This window comes from Bos indicus, chromosome 29 (genome assembly GCF_029378745.1).
Source record: "Bos indicus isolate NIAB-ARS_2022 breed Sahiwal x Tharparkar chromosome 29, NIAB-ARS_B.indTharparkar_mat_pri_1.0, whole genome shotgun sequence".
Classification (NCBI taxonomy): Eukaryota; Metazoa; Chordata; class Mammalia; order Artiodactyla; family Bovidae; genus Bos; species Bos indicus.
In genome coordinates, this window is record NC_091788.1 from 32329144 (window position 1) to 32348380 (window position 19237).

Sequence of the window (19237 nt, forward strand, 5' to 3'; positions counted from 1 at the left end):
ATTCATCTGGGGTCGCAGGAACCAAGAGAAGGACAGGGAAGAGGCCAGTAACACAAAGCAAAGCCAGACACAAGGACAACAGTCCTGCCCAAAGTGACAGCACGCTGGGCCCCCCCACACACACACCGGCAACAGTCCTGCCCAAAGTGACAGCACGCTGGGCCCCCCCCCCACCTACCCCCCCCACACACACACACACCGCAACAGTCCTGCCCAAAGTGACAGCATGCTGGACCACCGCCCCCCACACACACACACACCGGCAACAGTCCTGCCCAAAGTGACAGCACGCTGGGCACCCCCGCTACACACATGTGCACGCGCGTGCACAGCCTCACTGCACACTCACAGAAAGCCCCATGAGAAAGACTGGCGTTCTGTTGCCGTGACCCGCCTGAGAAAAAAGGTACACATGTGAGTGTAAGTATTTAAATAGACCTGCATCCAAAAATAAAGAAGGGGAAGGTAAAGCTGGTCCCACCCATCCCCTTCTGTCTGAAACACAAACACCCCGTGTCCCTAGGAGGCAGATCACAGGCTGCGATTCTGCTGGGACTTCCCCTCCGCAGGCCTGCTGGGAGGAAGTGGGAGCCTGGACGCTCGAAGGAGCTGAGCCTAGGCCTCAGGACAGGGAGAGGGGTCAGCACTGAGCAGACATCACTGCGAGGCCGGCCACTCGGAAAGACTTCCTCCTGCTCCTCTTCCTGTCTGTAACTCTTTCCAGTTTATCCATCAGAAGAGTCAAGCTAGTTCTCCTGTTGACTGATCTGCAGCATCATTTCAAATATTTGGCAGAAAAGTAGATTATAGGACTGGCAGGAACCTGGGTAAGCTTCTGTATATTTGAATTAGAACTCAATAATAATAATAATAATGTGTTACCTAACATTTCTGGGCTTCTGTTCCCTTTTCTCTGAAACCTAATTTACTCTGATTTTAGGAAGAGTTCTATAATATCTGAAATCATGTCTTATTTCTGTTTCATTTTGGATAAAAGGTAACATCCAGAATATTAAAAAAAAAAGAAAATCAGCTAGTTCTTCTCCCATGAGCAAGTCCGTCTTTATACAGGACTGTCCTTCTATCAGAGCAAACAGTCTGGACAGGTCACTAGATGGGTTGTGTCTCTGAGTGTTTAGGTCCCAATCTTTAAAGTTGAGGGTATTTAACCTTTTTTGGCTTTCTAAGGTCAGTCAGCTCTACTTAGAACCATGTAGCTCACTGTCAGTGAATATGTTACCTTTGTCATAAGAGTCACGGCAGTAAGAGAGAGTATCTAGTTTTGGAAGCTTCTGGCCACCTCTTTCCCTGGTCCTCTAGCTAAATACACACTTAGACCACACTGCTGATGACTGGTTCCAAATAAGCTGTTGGTTAACCATCTTCTATCTTCCCAAACCAAAGAAGTCACAGGAGGTTGGGAAGCCCAGGCTGAGAAGCAGAGGTCATCAGACACCAAGCCAGGAAGGGTAGTCCGACTCGGGAATATTCGAACACCAGGACGACGCAGAGATCAATTCTCTCTGGGAGGGTTCTCAGAATCGTTTTTATGTGACTGTGTCCTCCTTAAGCAAAATCCTCTCAAGGAAAATAAAGCACCTAAAATTATTATTTGGTGAAATATCATACCTAACTAAGAAATGTGACCAGTCTTCCTGCCGGATTTCAATTCCACCATGGATCCACAGTCTTTGTTATCATAAAGCCTCGGCTAAGACTTCATGATACAAAGTTCTTAACAGCTAGACATTTTAAGACAGAAAAGCAAAAACTCAGGCATGCCCATGGCTAAGAGTGAGGGAGGAAAAAAAAAAATGGAACCTAGGAAATGCACCCAGTGAGGCAATTCTTAGAAACTTCTAGAGCAGAAATGTGACCTACCACGACTGGCCCTCCCCATGCACATGTTGTCTGGGGTCACCACTTCTTGTTTGATGGCAAAGTAGTCAGTCTGCAAGGTGTCCGTCTGCAGAGTGTCCCGGAGGATGACCGAGGAGTAGTCGTTCTCATATTTGAGGGAGAGGAGCTCCTCTGAGCTGATGGGGTGGAGAGTCTGGTAGGACTCTGTGATGAAGCTGGGCTCGGAGAACTCCGAGGGAGGGACGCACTGGGCATGCTCGATACCGTAGCCTGGAAACATAGAGTGTGCAATTGGAGAGAGGAGAGGTGAGTACTGAAAACAGGCTATTCCCTCCCCATTTACAACGGCCCCGTGACGTTAACCAAGCTGACTACTTCAGGGAATAAAAGACAAATACTTGAAGTCAAAAGGGCCTGGGTTTTCAATCTTGCTCCACTACTTAAGGGCCATGGCCCTTGACAGACACTTCCCTTTTCTGACTCAATTCTCTCATCTCTAAAATAGGGATGATGGCAATCTTCCCCAGGGCATTGTGATGAAGATCCAAGGACAGCACACAACCAACCTTTCTAGCACACAATAAACTCATCGTTGTTGTGAGTATACAGATCATAATAAAGTAAAACGATAAAGGAAAACAAACCTACTTAAGATACCCTTTGAAAGCAAAGCCATCAGATAAGCACAGCCCTACACTAATTCTCTTCCTCCGGCCATTCCTGCAGCCTGGTGAGGGTTCAGGCACCAGGAGGACAAGGCTTTCTGCTCAGAGACAGAACCTGAAGCTGCAGGGCATGCCCTGAAGGAAAGGGCATGTTCCCTAACCCTAACACAGTTCAAAGGGAACACTGTTGCACATTCTAGCAAAAAGGAAAGAACAAGATCAAAATCCCTGACCTGAACTTCTGTTGGCCACCACATGGCCCAGGGTCAAACAGGACCACTGGAGAGAAGCAAATCGCAGTCTCTCTGTGACTATCTGTCACGCTGAAGATATCAGCAAGACCCCAGTGTAGGAGCATGCAGGTGAGCAAAACGTGCAACAGGCTGAAACCTTGTGCTTTGCAGGAATAACAAAGCAAATAAGCAAGTGTCTACATGTTTTCTGAGGTTTTGGTTTTTTTTAATATGGACCATTTTTCAAGACTTTATTGAATTTGTTACAATATTTCTCCTGCTTTACGTTTTGGTTTTTTGGCCAGAATTTGTTACAATATTTCTCCTGCTTTACGTTTTGGTTTTTTGGCCACGAGGCACATGGCATCTTAGCTTCCCAACTAGGGATCAAACCTGCACCCCTGCTTTGGATGGTAATGAAGTCTTAACCACTGGGCCACCAGGGAAATCCCCAAGAATCTGCATGTCCGGAGCTATTATTTTCTGTAGAATTGCCAGGCAGGAGCCTGAGATGGCCTAGGACAGGGTTCCTTTCCTAAGTTCCCATCACAGTGAGCAGGAAGAGAGAAGAGGAGCCAAAAGGAACTTACTAATGAAGTAATCCGAGGTATAGCGGGACTCTGGGTAGGGAGGGTTGACTCCATTAACTTGGTATGGCTTCACATCCTCTGCAACAGACCAGGAAGGAAGGGAACAAAGAGGTCAGCATGCAAGCAGTGCTCAGCAGAAGAGGACCCTGGAGGCGAGGACCACAGTGATCTCAGTCCCTCTGAGAGAAAATCTGCATGTTCCCTAACTGAGCTAGTGTCTGAGCCTCCCCTGACTGGAGCCTTGTCTATAGATGAGCTCACCAAAGTATGGCTAAGTTTATGATTTCAGTAGCTGGAAAAGGGGATTTAATGTCTTGGAAAGCACGCCCATGAGTAATCTCAAAGGGCTGGGAAGGCATCCACCCTCTTTCTGATGCGTGCGTGTGCCGCCAGCCTCCAAGGCTTGAAGACATCTTATTGTTGTTGTTTAGTCGCTCAGTCGTGTACGACTCTGCGACCGTCAAGCTCTTCTGTCCATGGGATTTCCCAGGCAAGAATACTGGAGTGGGTTGCCATTTCTTTCTCCAGGGGATCTTCCCGACACCTTGGGAGTTTACCAAAATCAGTCGCCAACATTCAAACAGATCAGGTCCAACGTTTTTCAGAAACACAGGGCAATCTTTTTAGGCAGGAAGATTTTTATTATTTTCTTATTATTCTTATTGCTATTTTATTTATTTTTGGCCATGCTGCACCGCACAGGGGATCTTAGTTCCCTAACCAGGGATTGAACCCCTGCCCCCTGCACCAGAAGTATGGAGTTCCAACCACTGAACCACCAGGGAAGTGCAAGCAGGTAGATTTCAGAGCCTCCACTTCTTCCAACAGATATCTGGTATTTGGTGTTTTTTCCATTGCCCTCAGATTTCAAGTTCAGGCCCAGATAAGACACTAGTAGGGTGATTCTACTTGGTGAAATATGACAGAAAAGACACATAACCAAAGTTCTGTCCTGGTGCCAAGCTCCACGGGAATGAGATAGAACGCAGAGGAAGGTAACCAAGCAAGAGAAACTTCTCCACTGAACGAAAGTGAACTTGTAGATCCCCTAACGACCCTGGAATCTGGTGGTAGCCCCTGACTACTGTATGGAACAGTCGGATTACATTTCACTTAAGAATCAGATGTAGACAGAGGGGGCTGGTTTGGGTTTTTCCTCGGGTATTTGATAGCTTGTTGGGAGCAGAGACTGCTGGGAAAACAAGTTCATGCCTGCACAGAAAAACAGTTCCCAGCTGAGATAAAATGATTAAACTCTGCTTCAGCAGCTTATCAGATTGAAACATCCCCTGTACCTTTGGCCTGCCACCCCACCCAGAACAGCTATGTTTTTTTCTGCACTGGGTTGCCTTACTTTAATCATAGAACAAAAGCTGTAGCCTCAATACAAACATCACGCTCAGCTCTTGGAGGATCTGAAGAAGCACAGTCCTTCGTCTCCCTTGAAAATGGGTGAGATGTTCTCACACTCACTCCATTACTCTCTCATTCTCCTAAATTCACTGGTATGATTCCTCTGCAGGAAAGTAAACAGCCAATTCACTGGAAAAGACCCTGATGCTGGGAAAGATTGAAGGCAGAAGGAGAAGGAGAAGGAGACAACAGAGGATGAGACGGATGGATGGCTTCACCGATTCAATGGACACGAACTTGGGCAAGATCTGGGAGATGGTGAGGGGCAGGGAGACCTGGCGTGCTGCAGTCCATGGGGTCACAGAGTCGGATGTGACTTGGTGACTGAGTAACAACAAAGCCAGAAGCTCCCCTCCATGAGTCCGTATCACTACACAAAGAACACAGGACGGGAAGTTTGGCTGAAAAGACCCAGGTGTAAGGAAACAAGTGATGTTGAGGAAACCACCTGACCTGTCCTCAGTTTACAGACAAGGACTCACTCTAAGAGGACATGCCCTTCCTGTGTCCCACGGCTGCTTTGAGAACCCAAACGGACTGGTTCACAGTGCAAACTTTTCTGTCTATTCATCCTATTAATTTTTGAGAGTTTGATATTGAAACCCCAACTAAAAATCTGAATTTATCTACTTAAAAAATAATTACGTAGTGGAGCTACATGTACCTTTGTCTTATATTTTCCAAGGCTCCTGTAAATGTGTTATCATAATTTCATAATTTTAAAAAAAGAAAACGTATTTTCAAGCCCTTTGGAAACAAGGAAATGCTGTATAGATGAGTTGTAACCGATCAGAGCCGACTGAGACACCATAGAACACCTGGCTGCCCTGGGGTGCTGACGAGAGGGAAGCGGTGCTTTGGCAGCATATATTTGGGTGACACGGTCTGATAGAGTCCACTGCCATGTTTATAAGCCAACGCTTGCATCAGACCTGCTCTGAGCCTGCCGTATCCTTTCCCTCTATAAACAGGCGCTCACGTCAACACATTATGAGTGGTTTGTGTGCAGTTACGCCGAGATCACGGCGTGGCTTCAGGGAAGCCAGTACCGCCGCCCAGCAGTCCTGGGCCAGATTCACCTACTTCTCAATTCTGCTTATTTATTTATTTTTCAGCTATTGCTGAGGAGAAAGCGCGGGGCAGGGGGGGGGGGGGGGGTGTGGAGTAACAGTTCTGTGCCCAGAGGAGTCTAATTTGGGTCTCTCCTGGGCATTGCAGAATGGAAAATATCCTTAAACAAAGGAAGGTATTATATGGAATAAAAAGTGCTAAGCCTGAGCTCTGCTCCCTGCCCCCCGCGTCTGTGCCAGGGGTTGGAGCTGGTGACCACAGGGAAAGGGTGGGCCTGGGTCAGAGAGGGCAACGGGCTTCTAGGCTTACAGTCAGCTGGAGGGCACTGCTGACTGCTGGTAACTGCAATTTATTTTAAGAAGAAATTCAGAAAAATAAGCGTAAAAACACCCAAGTTTGCCGCCTGCTGCTGTTTCTATACTCAGCCCGGACTGTGGTGCATGAGTCACTCAGTCCAAAAAGGTTGGAAGAGGCTGGTAGGAGAGGCCATGTCATTACAAGGTTGCAACACGACGTCCTGACATAACCCTGGCTTCTGCTTCAGATGGAAAAGGTGTACCTCACGACTGCAATTCCAATCCCGTTAGTGGGCAGAGAAGACTGCTTATTAGGAAGCTCTGAAACACTGAGCTTGGATGTGGCCATGGATCAGGGGAGTGTGTTTCACGATTGCCAAAAAAAAAAAAAAATAGAAAGAAAGAAAGGAAAGAAATACTCTTTTGCTGGTTGTGGGCACTGCTTGTTCAAGCAGTACATGAGTCTAAGATAAGGACTGAGACTAGAACTTTGCAAACTGAGAAGCTTTAGGAGGTAAAGATGAAAAGTGGAGGCATCCACATATACACTAATATATTTAAATAGATAGCCAATGGGAATTTGCTGTAGGACTCTGGGAACTCAAACTGGGGCTCTGGAATAACCTAGAGGGACAGGAATGGGCGGGAGGTGGGAGGGAGACTCAAGAGGGAGGGGACATGTGTACACCTATGGTTAATTCATGTTGATGTGTGACAGAAATCAAACCAATATTATAAACCAAGAATTAATCAATTAAAAATAAATAAACATTAAAGAAATTAACATTTATGGAGCACCTGCTCCCTACCAGGCACCATACGGCAGTCTCCACAGACTGTATGTGCTGTGGCTGGACGCCCAGATGATGACCTCGACGTGGCACCCCGCTCCCCAGTTGATTCCGGAAGCTGCCCCATGCAGGCCCCACCTCCCCTACCCCACCCTGTCCTCATGCATTTACCTTTCTGCAGGATCTCCAGGTGTTCCCACAAGATGTCCCCAACGAAGTCTGGGGCCAGCTCGAGAAAGCAGTCTTTCCCCAGTGCGCAGAGGGCTGCCCCGTTCATACAGAACTTCTGGAAGTCCACACCCTTCAGGCTGAACTCGTTGACAGCCCACATCACCCAGTCCCGAACATGGGTCTCTGTCCACTGCCGGGGATCTGTGGGAAGAGATCAGATGATGCCCCAGCAGATCAGGGTCTCAACTCTTCCCTGAGCCTCGGAGACTACACGAAAGCACCCGACCTTCACTGAGACGTTCTCAGATTCACGGAATGAGGAAGGCCTAATGGAGTATCTTCTATAACCCTCCTCCCAACCCTCCTCCCTGCATCCAGGTCAGCCCCATCTTCTCCCTCCCACCAGTTAGCTAATCACTGCCATCAGCCAAAAAGTAACAAAGAGTATTCTCCACCCATGGAACCTTCCAACAGGTTCCAGGAGTCTCCTCTCTCCCTGCCTTATTTCCATCAGACTTTATTAAACTTGGGACAAGGGAACAAATGACTCCTTTAACAGCAACAACGACAAAGTCAAGTGTGCTCTGGACATTACACTCACCTCTCCCTGCACTTACTCATGTAATTTACTTGTGGCCATTATGCTTAATTATTCTTATCTTAGTTAATGATGGTTAGTATAGTTGTCCTTGCATATCCAATGTGATTGGTTTCAGGACCCCCTCCCAGATACCAAAATCTGGGAAGGTGCATGTTCCCTTATGTATATAAAAGGGTAGGGCACACTCAGCCCTCTGTGTCTGTGGGTTCTCACATCCCCAGATTCAGCCCACAGAATTGGATCTGTGGTTGTCTGAATCTGCCAATATGGAACCCTTGGATGAGGAGGGCCAACTACAGTAATCACAGCAATTAGTAGCAGTGCGCCATTCAAGTGATACTTAGTAGTAACATTACTGTGTGTGTGTCAGTGGCTCAGTCGTGTCCAGCTGTTTGCAATCCCATGGACTGTAGCCCACCTGGCTCCTCTGTCCATGGGATTTCCCAGGCAAGAATACTGGAGTGGGTAGCCATTTCCTTCTCCAGAGGATCTTCTCAACCCAGGGACTGAACCCAGGTCTCCTGCATTGCAGGCAGATTCTTTACCACTGAGCTACCAGGGAAGCCCAACAATGTTATTGGGCACCTGTATTATACCAGATAACCTGCAAAATATATACATAAGACAGGTCCTCCATTGAGGGGCCATGTAGAACAGACGACACATAACCTTCACGCGTGGCCCTGGTTTAACATGACTACACCAGCTCACGGCACTGACCGAACTCAGGTGACGGCAGGGTGTGGTGCCTATAGCCCACCTCCTACCTCCTCTCAGTGTTCTCCCCTGCAGTCCAGAAGATGACTTGAGAAGATGATGGAAAAGTGGATGGTCAGAACTCACTTTATTCTGCTTTATGACTGGGCTCTGCTGTCAGCGGAGGTTTGTGGGAAAGCAGAATATGTGAATAGGTGGACAGATTCATTCTCGGAATCTCCCTGAGGCCTGTGTCTGGCAGGGTGGAAGTCGCTCCCACAACAGTAGCTCTGGCAGGGTGGAAGCCGCTCCCGCAACAGTAGCTCTGGCTGGGTGCAAAGGCAGCCTCTATTTCTCTTACTCAATAGAAACGTGTTCCTTCTGCTCCTAGTTGCTCGGGAAATGCCACTTGGTCAAGGCTTAAGTCTTCCCCAGTCATTTTTCCTTTCTGACCACTCAAGTCACTTCCCTTTACATTCCCGAATAAACCCTTTCAGAGGAGAACGTGTGTGTGCTAAGTCGCTTCAGTTGTGTCTGACTCTTTGCAACCCTGTGGACCACAGCCCACCGGGCTTCTCTGTCCATGGGATTCTCCAAGGCAAGAATACTGGAGTGGGTTGCCATGCCCTCCTCCGTGAGATCTCGACCCAGGGATCGAATCTGCGTCTCTTACATCTCCTGCATTGGCAAGCAGGTTCTCTACCACCAGCGCCACCTGGAATGCCCTGAGGAGATACCCAAGTATAAACGCATTTCACCAAAGGACATGGAAAAGAGTAAATTCCCAGAACTGTAGCTCATGGAGTTCATCTAATGGCAGCCAGAATGACACCAAGACCATGCCTTCCAAACTTGTTTGTACAACAGAGTTACTTGAGCTTTACAATTACTGATGCTACCAGCAATTGTGACTTAATGGGTCTGGGATCTGGCCTGGACTGTGGAATTTTCTGAAGATCCACTATCTAATGTTCAAACAAGTTTGGGCGCCACTGCCCTAAGACCAAGATGGCAGGGACAAGCCTGGGAGATCAGGGAGCATCAGCACGTGTCTACGCTTGTTCCAAGAGACGTCTGTCCCAGTCTATGGCTGCTGATTGAGGGTGGTGAGTAAGTGTCCATCTCAACCAACAGGCGAGAAAACCAACTGTATCTCAAAGTCTGGTCCATCCTCTCTCCTTCCAACTACAAAACCTACCTTTTGGAATTCCCAGACGTTGCTGCTCTTTAGAGAAACCACTGAAAGTAGCTTTCAAGGCCTGAGACATCATTTCTTTGCTGCTAGGAGTTAAGAGCGGGACATCTGCACATTCCATATCTGCAAGGCAAAAAATATCATATGAATACAAACAAAAATGAAAAAGATGATGGGTGTCAGCTAGACTGATGGTGGTGATCGTTCTGCAATATACACAAATATCAAATCATTATGCTGTGCACCTGAAAGTAATAAATACATGTCAGTTATACCTCAATTTTAAAAATGAAACTAAATAGGTAGTTAACCACCCATAAAATATAATAGAGCATGAATGGGCTGAAGGAGGCAAGCTGAGAAATAACTGTAGTAGCATCGTCACCAGGGCAGGTAAAATTTGGGGGGCTTTCCATAATGTGGTAGGGTCTGTAAAAAAAAAAAAAAATTCCCGACTCTTGCCTTGAATGTCTGTATCTCTGACAAAATACGTCAATTCTTTCTGAATAGCTCTACCAGTTCCCCATAGCCTCTATTCATCCTTCACATTCACTGAGAATATTAATGTTTCTGCACACTTGCTGTTACCTCTGAAAAAGAAATAAGAGTATTCATTGGATAAATAATTCTTTAGCCCTTGCTACATCCAAGAGATTAGAGAAAGAACAGTGAACAAGACAAAAATGATTCCCACCCTGATGGAGCTTGGTATCAGGTTCCAGCAGGGAAATCAGTTAGTAAAAATCTATTTGCACAATTAAACTTCAAATACAACGTCAACAGGGCTTCACAGGAGTAGGAGATGAAGTGTTAACCCGTAATAGTGCCCTTTAGGTCTGGAGGAATCAGCAAAAGCCTCCTTCAGAACACAGATGTTTGACCTGGGATCTGAAGGATCATTAAGAAAATTATTAAAGACCAGTGGTTCTGAATGTGTGGTCCCCAGATCAGCATCACCTGGGAACTCAGCCCCACCCAGACCTCCTGAATTACAACCTCTGAGGGGGCGGAGCCCGGAAATCCATTTTCAACACAGAATCCAGGTAACCCTTATGAGCACTGATATTAGAGGACTGAGATACTAAGTGAAGTGAATAGCACAGCTGAAGATTCTGAGATGGGCGAAGAGAACCTCAGTTGCTTTAGTATCGAAATGGTCAGTGCAGCTGCGGCACAGTGACTGGGGGACAGCAGCTGGAGAGGAGGCTGAAAAGGTAAGTGAGGAGGGTGTGCAGGAATTTATAACTGTATCCTAAGTAAGACAGAAAGGCACTGAGGGTTGCCTGCAGAGGAATGACACGATTATATTTTGTCTGAAGAAGGATCACCTTGCAGTAATTCTTTTTTTTTCCTGTCTCACTGCACAGCACGTGGGATCTTAGTTTCCCAACCAGGAAACTTCCCCATGCACTGGAAGTAAGGAGTCTTTATCACTGGACCACCAGGGAAGTCCCTATGATAATTCTATTTTTCATTTTTCAAGGAGCTGCCATCCTGTGTTCCTCACAGTGGCTGTAGGATTTTATCCTGTCACCACAGTGCACACTGGGCTTCCCAGGTGGCCTGGTGGTAAAGAAGCCACCTGCCGGTGCAGGAGACCCAAGAGTTACAGGTTCAATCCCTGGGTGTGGAAGACTCCCTGGAGGAGGAAATGACAAGCCATTCCAGTATTCTTGCCTGGAGAATTCCATGCACAGAGGAGCCTGGCAGGCTACAGCCCATGGGGTCACAGAGAGTCAGACACGACTGAGTGACTGGACAACAGCACAGCGCACAGTCCCGCCTCCCTGCCAGCCCTCAGCAGCCATCCTAACACACACCAAGTGGTATCACACTGTGGTTCTGATGTGCATTTCCTTCATGACTAGTGATGTTGAGCATCTTTCCATCTGCTTACTGGCCACTTGTGTATCTTCTTTGGAGAAATGTCTATTCAAGCATTAATAGAGTTATTTGCCTTTTTTTGTCGAGTTTTAGGCATTCTCTATATCCCTCATAACTCAGTCAGTAAAGAATCTGCCTGCAGTGAAGGAGACTCAAGTTCGATTCCTGGGTGAGGAAGATCCCCTGGAGATGGAAATGGCAACCCACTCCAATATTTCTGCCTAGAGAATCCCATGGACAGAGGAGTCTGGCAGGCTACAGTCCATGGGGTTGTAGGAGTCAGATACAACTTAGCGACTAAACCACCATATACCTAGAAAAGTTGACAGCAAAGTCTTGAGGAGATATTTGTATACCTAGGTTCATAGCAGTGTTATTCATAAGAACGAAAATGTGGAGGCAGTCAACTGTCCATCAACAGATGAAAGGATAAGCAAAATGCACCAATAGTATATACATATGATGCAATATCATTCCGCCTTAGAAAGGAAGGAAATTCTAACACACATTGCAACATGGATGAGACTTCCCATTATGGTAAATGAAATAAGTCAGTCATGAAAAAGACAGATTATATGAGGTACAAATTTATAGAGTCAGCAAGTAGATTAGTAGCTGCCAGGGACTGGAAGGCAGAGGGAATGGGGTGGAGGAGGTGGGGAGTTGTGTCTTGGGAACAGAGTTTCAGTTCTATGGATGAAAACAGTTCTGGAGGTATATGGGGGTGATGGCAACATGGATGTATTTAATTCCACTAAACTGGAATTTGGGCTTCCCAGATGGCGCTACTGATAAAGAACCCGCCTGCCAACGCAAGAGACATAAGAGACACAGGTTTGATCCCTTGGTCGGAAGATCCCCTGGAAGAGGGCATGGCAACCCACTTTAGCATTCTCACCTGGAGAATGCCATGGTCAGAGGAGCCTGGCAGGCTACAGTCCATGGGGTCTCAAAGAATCAGACACAAATGAAGTGACTTAGCATGCATGCACAAACTGTAACTTAAAAATGGTTGAGTTGGTTTAAGTTTTATGTTATATTCATTTTTACCACAATTTTTAAAAATGGGGGAAAAAACTCTTTCTTAGCTGCCCCATAGGGTTTAGGAGGTATTTCTGAATGGGTGAAGGAAGACTTGTTACAAAGCTCTTGCATTATTTGTGGTGAGAGATGATGGTGGCTTTGCCTACGAAGGTGGCTCTGCAGAAAAATTCAAGTGGGCAGATGTGAAGTGCATAGAGTAGACAACAGCTATAAACCTGATTTATGCAGGCGGTGGAGAGGAGTGAGATGCAACATCTGTAGAGTCACCCACGGGTCCTCTGCTACTGTCGCATGTACCTTCATCTCTGCTGTAGACAATCCCTCTTGTACTTGCAGACCATGTTCAAAGCCAAGACATGCAGCTATGGTTCAAGTTATAAGTCCTCCAAATCCACCTCAGGCACAATTTCCAACAAAAAGCGAAAAAGAAATGACTTGAGGATTCCTACGAGCTGTCCTGTGACCTTCAGACATCAATGCACTTCACTGCAGTCATTTACAGAAGCCCTCCTACTCCCCCATGTTTCATGTGAAACAGACATAAAATGGCTGAGTTCCAGGCAGGGCCACTGAGAAGTTCCTCCACCAGCCATCTCTAAAACCTGTCTGGTTAAAAAGTTCCCAGTAGGCTAAGTCACTTCAGTCGTGTCTTTGTGACTCCATGGACTGTAACCCACCAAGCTCTTCTGTCCATGGGATTCTCCAGGCAAGAATACTGGAGGGGGTTGCCATGCCCTCCTCCAGGGGATCTTCCCCATGCAGGGATCAAACCTGCGACTCTTAGGTCTCCTGCATTGGCAGGCAAGTTCTTTACCACTAGAGCCACCTGGGAAGTCCAAAAAGTTCCCTGGATATACACAATGTGTTATTGGCTGGATAAAATGGAAACATAAAGGAGGGACAAAAAAATGACAACTGATGACCACTGAAAAAAGAAGCAAATTTATTGCTTCTGAACGTCAAAACGAATGGAAATTGTGAGGTGAGAAAAAAGGGCAGGCAGCACTTTCCCATAGTTTGCTCTGAGCCAGGTTGTCAGGAAACCGCCCAGTGTCAGCCCTCTTGCCCTGGAAGAACAGGAGGGTTCACAGCCGTGGTTCTCCCAGGCCCTGCACCGAGGGGGATCTGAAGTTCCAGGGAGCAGAGAGTTTGGGTTGCTTTGGGCCATGCCCAAAAAAACCTAGTGGAAAAATCAACATGCCTCCAGGAAGACTGACAAAATGATGGAAAATCCCAGATTGTTACGGGGGAAAAGTGGGGGGAGGGGATAAAATGTTGATTACATAACATCCAGCCCTTTGAACAATGGAGTAATCATCAAATGAGTCACCAAGAAAGACATTAGTGCCTCCCCCCATCCCCTCTCTCCTCGCCCCAGAACAGCTATGGGACAGGTCCAGGAAGTCTCCCCTCAGAGTGGAAGTCAGTTTGATTCAGAGAAAAGGACTCTTTATTTAACCAAGAGTATGGCTTCTGACCGAAACACAGGAGTCAATCAACAAAGGCCGGATGAATTCACTGTCTTCCGAATACGAATCGACTCTCCTTCCCTTCGCCCCCATCCAACACGAATCCATGAACTTGAACTGTGTGGGTTCTGTTGTGTGTGTCTGTTCCTGCCACTGGATTTATAACTCGATGAAAAGGACTCTACGGATGGCAGAAACTGGCCAGGACAGCACATGTGGAAGATGAGAGCCAGGCCAAATGGATGGGCAGTGATGATTCTGTGAACTGGAACTGAAGGATGAGACTGGCAAGAAGGCCCCAGGAACTTCTCAACAGGAAAGCCTGGGCAGTCAGGTGCCAGGATGGTGTGCACGACTCTAGGCTGACAACACCCCACACAGGTTTCTGCTTCCTGTCTGGGAGCTGGCACTTCTGGGTTCTGGCTTAATTCTCTCCAAGGGAAGCAGCTACACTTACTTGTGCCTGCCCACCTTGACGCCATCTTCAAAAGCCTTATCTACATGCCATCAGCTGCAGCTGCACGGCACTCAAGGGCTGCGCCCCTGGGTGGGGATTCAAAGTGCCAGATCTCTTGAAAAGGTGCTCACAGCCCAGCTGGGGAAAGTCAACCCCACATTCGGGACACCTGCCCTTGATGAGCTCGGAGGAAGGCGTATCACAATCCTTGGGCCCAAAGGACTCAGACAGGAATGTCAGAGCTTCATCTATTTTCTTAAAAGTGTAGAATTTGGGGTTAAAAAAAAAAAATCTAAACTCCTCTGTAAGTGAATGGACAATCAGGCAGGATTGCATTTTTCAGTAGCACAGGGGTTCCATTTAAATGATGATGAATAATCACATTCAAAAGAGGATATTAATATAAAATATTAAACTCTTATCGTGTAAGAATATGAATGCAAAAAAGTCCTCTAAGTTGCTCATTTATGTCCATGCCAGTTCTGTCAATGATAATCACCAACAACAATAAAATCATTGCACAGGTGGAGAAGGTGACATGGTTTAGCCCAAGCAGGCACCTTTGCTATGCTTACCATACTTTGTCTCATTACCTATTACAATACATTTGCATTAGGAACCAAAAATATTTCTAACGTTAGCAATAGCACCTAGAAAGTAATCGAGGCTCCACAGAAGTTAACTAAATGTATTTTATGGACAAGTACTAAAACTGCCTCTGTGCTGATAATTGTAATTGTGGTGGTTGTTGTTTAGTCACTAAGTCGTGTTTGACTGTTTGCGACCTCATGGCCTGCAGGCCACCAGGCTCTTCCGTGGGATTTCCCAGGCAAGAATACTGGAGTGGGCTGACATTTCCTTCTCTGGGGGATCTTCCTGACTCAAGGATCAAACTCCTGTCCCCTGAATTGGCAGGCAGACTCTTTACCACTAAGTCATCAGGGAAGCCCAATAACTGCAATGTGTGTTAGTTGCTTAGTTGTGTCCAACTCTTTGCAACCCCATGGGCTACAGCCTGCCAGGCTTTTCTGTCCATGGAATTCTCCAAGCAAGAATGCTGGAGTGGGTTGCCATCTCCTTCTCCAATGGCAAAATCTTAAATTGCAATAACACATTTGTCTCAAAATGTTAGCTTGACCTGGAAATATATAGTAAGATGATATAGTGGAGACTCTAAATATACTTATGAAAACCATATTACAAGTATATTAGATTTCTACTGTTGTTCAGTCACTAAGTTTTGTCCAACTCTGCAAGTCCATGCACTGCAGCAGGCCAGGCTTCCCTGTCCTACATAATCTCCTGGAATTTGCTCAAACTCATGTCCATTGAGGCGATGATGCCATCCAACCATCTCGTATTTGTCATCTCCTTCTCCTCCTGCCCTCGATCTTTCTCAGCATCAAGGTCTTTTCCAGTGAGCCAGCTCTTCACATTAGGTGGCCAAAGTATTGGAGCTTCAGCTTCTGTTCTTCCAATGAATATTCAGGACTGATGTCCTTTAGGATTGACTGGTTTGATCTCCCTGCTGTCCAAGGGACTTTCAAGGTGCTGAGTCTTCTTCAGCACCACAGTTTGAAAGCATCAGTTCTTCAGTGTTCAGCCTTCTTTCTGACCCAGGGAATATTCCCTAGGACCCCAAATCTGAGTTAATGTTTATAAGAATCACCCATGTTTCTGAGAGGAGAGTTGTACAGAAGATGGAGAGTAAGTAACAGTCCCAAACTCTGTCCAATCAAGACTGCAGAGTATTGGAGTAGAAATGAACAGACAGCTTTCAGTGAATCAGGAGGGACACAACGAGCTGTGGCCTTTTTCAACACAGAGAAACATCTGCTTGTCGATCACTGTGACCTCGTCCTAAACAAAAGCTTACACACCTCAAGGATGTTTTAAGTCAAACGCAAAACAAGGGTTTCAATTCACTCATACGGAACTCAAAGTTAAGGCCTGCTCGATGGCAAGAACCCAACTCACTTGACTTTTCCTATCATTCTTTAAAGTTGTTTGAAACTGAATGGCTCGTATCAACAATGGTACCCAGAATCTAAGCCTGAAGTGGCGTTGATTCCAGAAGTTGATTCCATTCAAGACAAATAGCCTTGCTGACCTGAGAGGTTCCTCCTCTCCCCCTCCTCACAAAAATGGCAGGAAGATGGGAACATCTGGGACCCGAGGGTTAGGTGATGATTAGAAATCCAAGGTGCATGTTCCATTCGTATGCAGCCACCGGAATGGCCAGAGCATGGTGGATTACCATGACTACACCACCCATGGGAGGAGGGTACTGTCCCCATCAATAGCAGCAGGAGAGAAACACTGAGAATGCATGATACGCCTTACATCTGAAAACTACTACAGTCCACCAAGACCTTTCCCCAATATCCTCGCCACATGAAGTGGCGTGGGGTGGGGGTAGGGTGGGGAGGAGCAGGGCTAGGAAAGTATTACGGGACCTCCACCTCACAGATGAGGAAACCAGGACTGCAAGAGATCAAGAACTTGGCTTAAACTCTCATCTTTCGACTCACATCTACAGTCTTTTCACTCTGTTCTGCTGCTGCTGGAAACTGGAATGAGTGTGGGCTCAGTAGTTGTGGCTCATAGGCTTTAGTTGCTCCAGAAATCCAAGAGAAATCAGAAATCCAAGAGATAAATTTCTGCAGCTAAGACAAAGCAAATGGGACTTTTATTCCTCAATTTGAAAATCTGATACATTGAGGCAGTGGTTAGAAACTCTGCTTTTACCACCAAGGACCTAGGTTCAATCCTTGATCAGTGGATCAAGCCTGCAAGCTGAGGCACAAGCAAGTTAAAAAAAAAAAAAAACAAACAAACTCTGGGGAGGGCAGTAAACTAGAAGGCTGGGATTGACATATACACACTACTACATACAAAGCAGCTTACTAATAAGGACCCACTACATAGCACAGGGAACTCTACCACCAATACTGTGTCATGACCTATATGCAGAAAGAATCCAGAGAAGAGTGGATGTGACTATATGCATAACTGATTCATTCAGCTGTACAGCAGAAACCAACACAATAGCGTAAGTCAACTACACACCAATAAAAGCTCAAAAAAAATTAAATAAAACCATTCCCAGATCAAAGAAATCCAAGATTTCGTATGGCTCACCCCATAAAGACATAATTAAAAGCTATTTACAGAACTGTCTGTAATACTGTCCTTTCTTGGAACTAAGGGTTGTGAGGCTTCCTTCCTTTCATACAAAGTGACACAGGATAGATGACAACCTGGCCTCCTTCCCTGTCTGCACTCACCCCTAAGTCACCCTGATGTGCAACTGTGCACATAATATAAGGTTAATTCGTTACATAAAGTCTGGTTGAAATAGGTTTCTTAAAGTGAAAGGACCAAGAAGAAACCTCATTCAACCGGAGAAGAAAAAAGGACAATTGTCACAAGTGGAAAGAGAAGATTTTTAAGGCGGGAGAACAGACACAGTAGGGCGTGCACTGGGCTTGCCTTGGCTTGTTGGTCAAAATCTATGGGCTCTCAGTTTTGCCACTAGTATAATCACACTGGGTAAAGTCACTCAACCGACGCCCTGTTCAAAGGAGGTCTGTGGATAGGTAGTGTCTACCCCTCATAGGGTTTAATTTTTAAATGTTTTTTATTTATTTTTGGCTGTGCTGGGTCTTCATTGCTGCACAGACTTTTCTCTAGCTGTGACACGCAGGGGCTACTCTCCAGGCGCGGTGCACAGGCTTCTCATTGCAGAGGCTTCTCTTGTTGTGAAGCATGGGCTCTAGGGCGCGTGGGCTCAGAAGTCGTGGCTCACTGGCTTTAGTTGCTCCAAGGCATGTGGGATCTTCCCAGACCAGGGATAGAACCCATGTCTCCTGCCATCGTGGCAGGCGAATTCTTTATCAATGAGCCATTAGGGAAGCCCCTATGGTTTATTTTTAAACATAGACCAAGGCAGAGAGAATAGTGTAATAAATCCATATTTAAAATCCACCAACACTATCAGTTTTTACTTCATCTCCCCTACACACACACACACACACACACACAGGAGAACAGTAAGGCTAATCCTAGGCAACATGCCATTTCACCCACAAATATTTCATTGTCACGAGGATATTTCTGAGATAAAGGAGGATCATACTATGAAAGCTTACAAGAAACAGATAAGCTCACGGAAAAAGAAAAGAAGGCTTCAGATTACTTTCCATGGTGCTTAAATCCAGGTCTACATTTCATCATCGGCCCATTAGAACCACAGGGCTTCTTTTAAAAAGCAACCCGACCATGATCTGGAGAGTGATGAAGCTGGATCAGAGAGGGATGACTGGAAAGTTCAGTGGTCAGCCATCACCCTTTCCACCCCCCTGTCCTCCAAGCAGAAGACTGCAGAGATAATCCTTCCTGACTGCTAACGTCCTCACGAACTTACTAGGAGTGTCTAGGAGTGGGCAGAAAAGGCTGAAGATTCTGGCCAGCACCCAAAGGGCAGATGTCGGACTGCCTGGAACAACAGAGGAGGCGCCTTTAGTCCTTCAGGTCAACAGAGACAGCAAAATAGCCGTGGCTAGTGACTGTCTCTGGAGTTACCTGTCCCTGGAAAATCCTTACTGGCCCCTAAGAAAACTTACCCTATCGAGATGCTAATATCTCAGAAGACTTGAACAAAGTATGTTGCTCAAACTCTCTCTCATTGATGGAAGGATGGGTTGGAGCTAGGAAGGAAGGGTCCCCTTTGTCCTACACTCCTAATTGTTACAGGCGCTAGAAACTCGGCAAGCCAGGACTTCCTGCTGAGGGAGTCAGT

General features: G+C 46.3%; 1 protein-coding gene across 5 annotated transcripts in view; it reads right to left on the reverse strand.

Moving 5' to 3' along the window:
- ETS1 (ETS proto-oncogene 1, transcription factor) overlaps positions 1–19237 on the reverse strand; it is a 140294-nt gene that overhangs the window by 28813 nt on the left and 92244 nt on the right. For all 5 annotated transcript variants that reach the window (XM_070782449.1, XM_019954768.2, XM_019954767.2 and 2 more), the window contains 4 exons: positions 9586–9705; positions 7091–7291; positions 3349–3426; positions 1882–2130 (listed from right to left, as the gene is read on the reverse strand). In XM_070782449.1, the coding sequence (XP_070638550.1) occupies positions 1882–2130; positions 3349–3426; positions 7091–7291; positions 9586–9705 (648 nt within the window). The remainder of the gene's footprint in view (positions 1–1881; positions 2131–3348; positions 3427–7090; positions 7292–9585; positions 9706–19237) is intronic.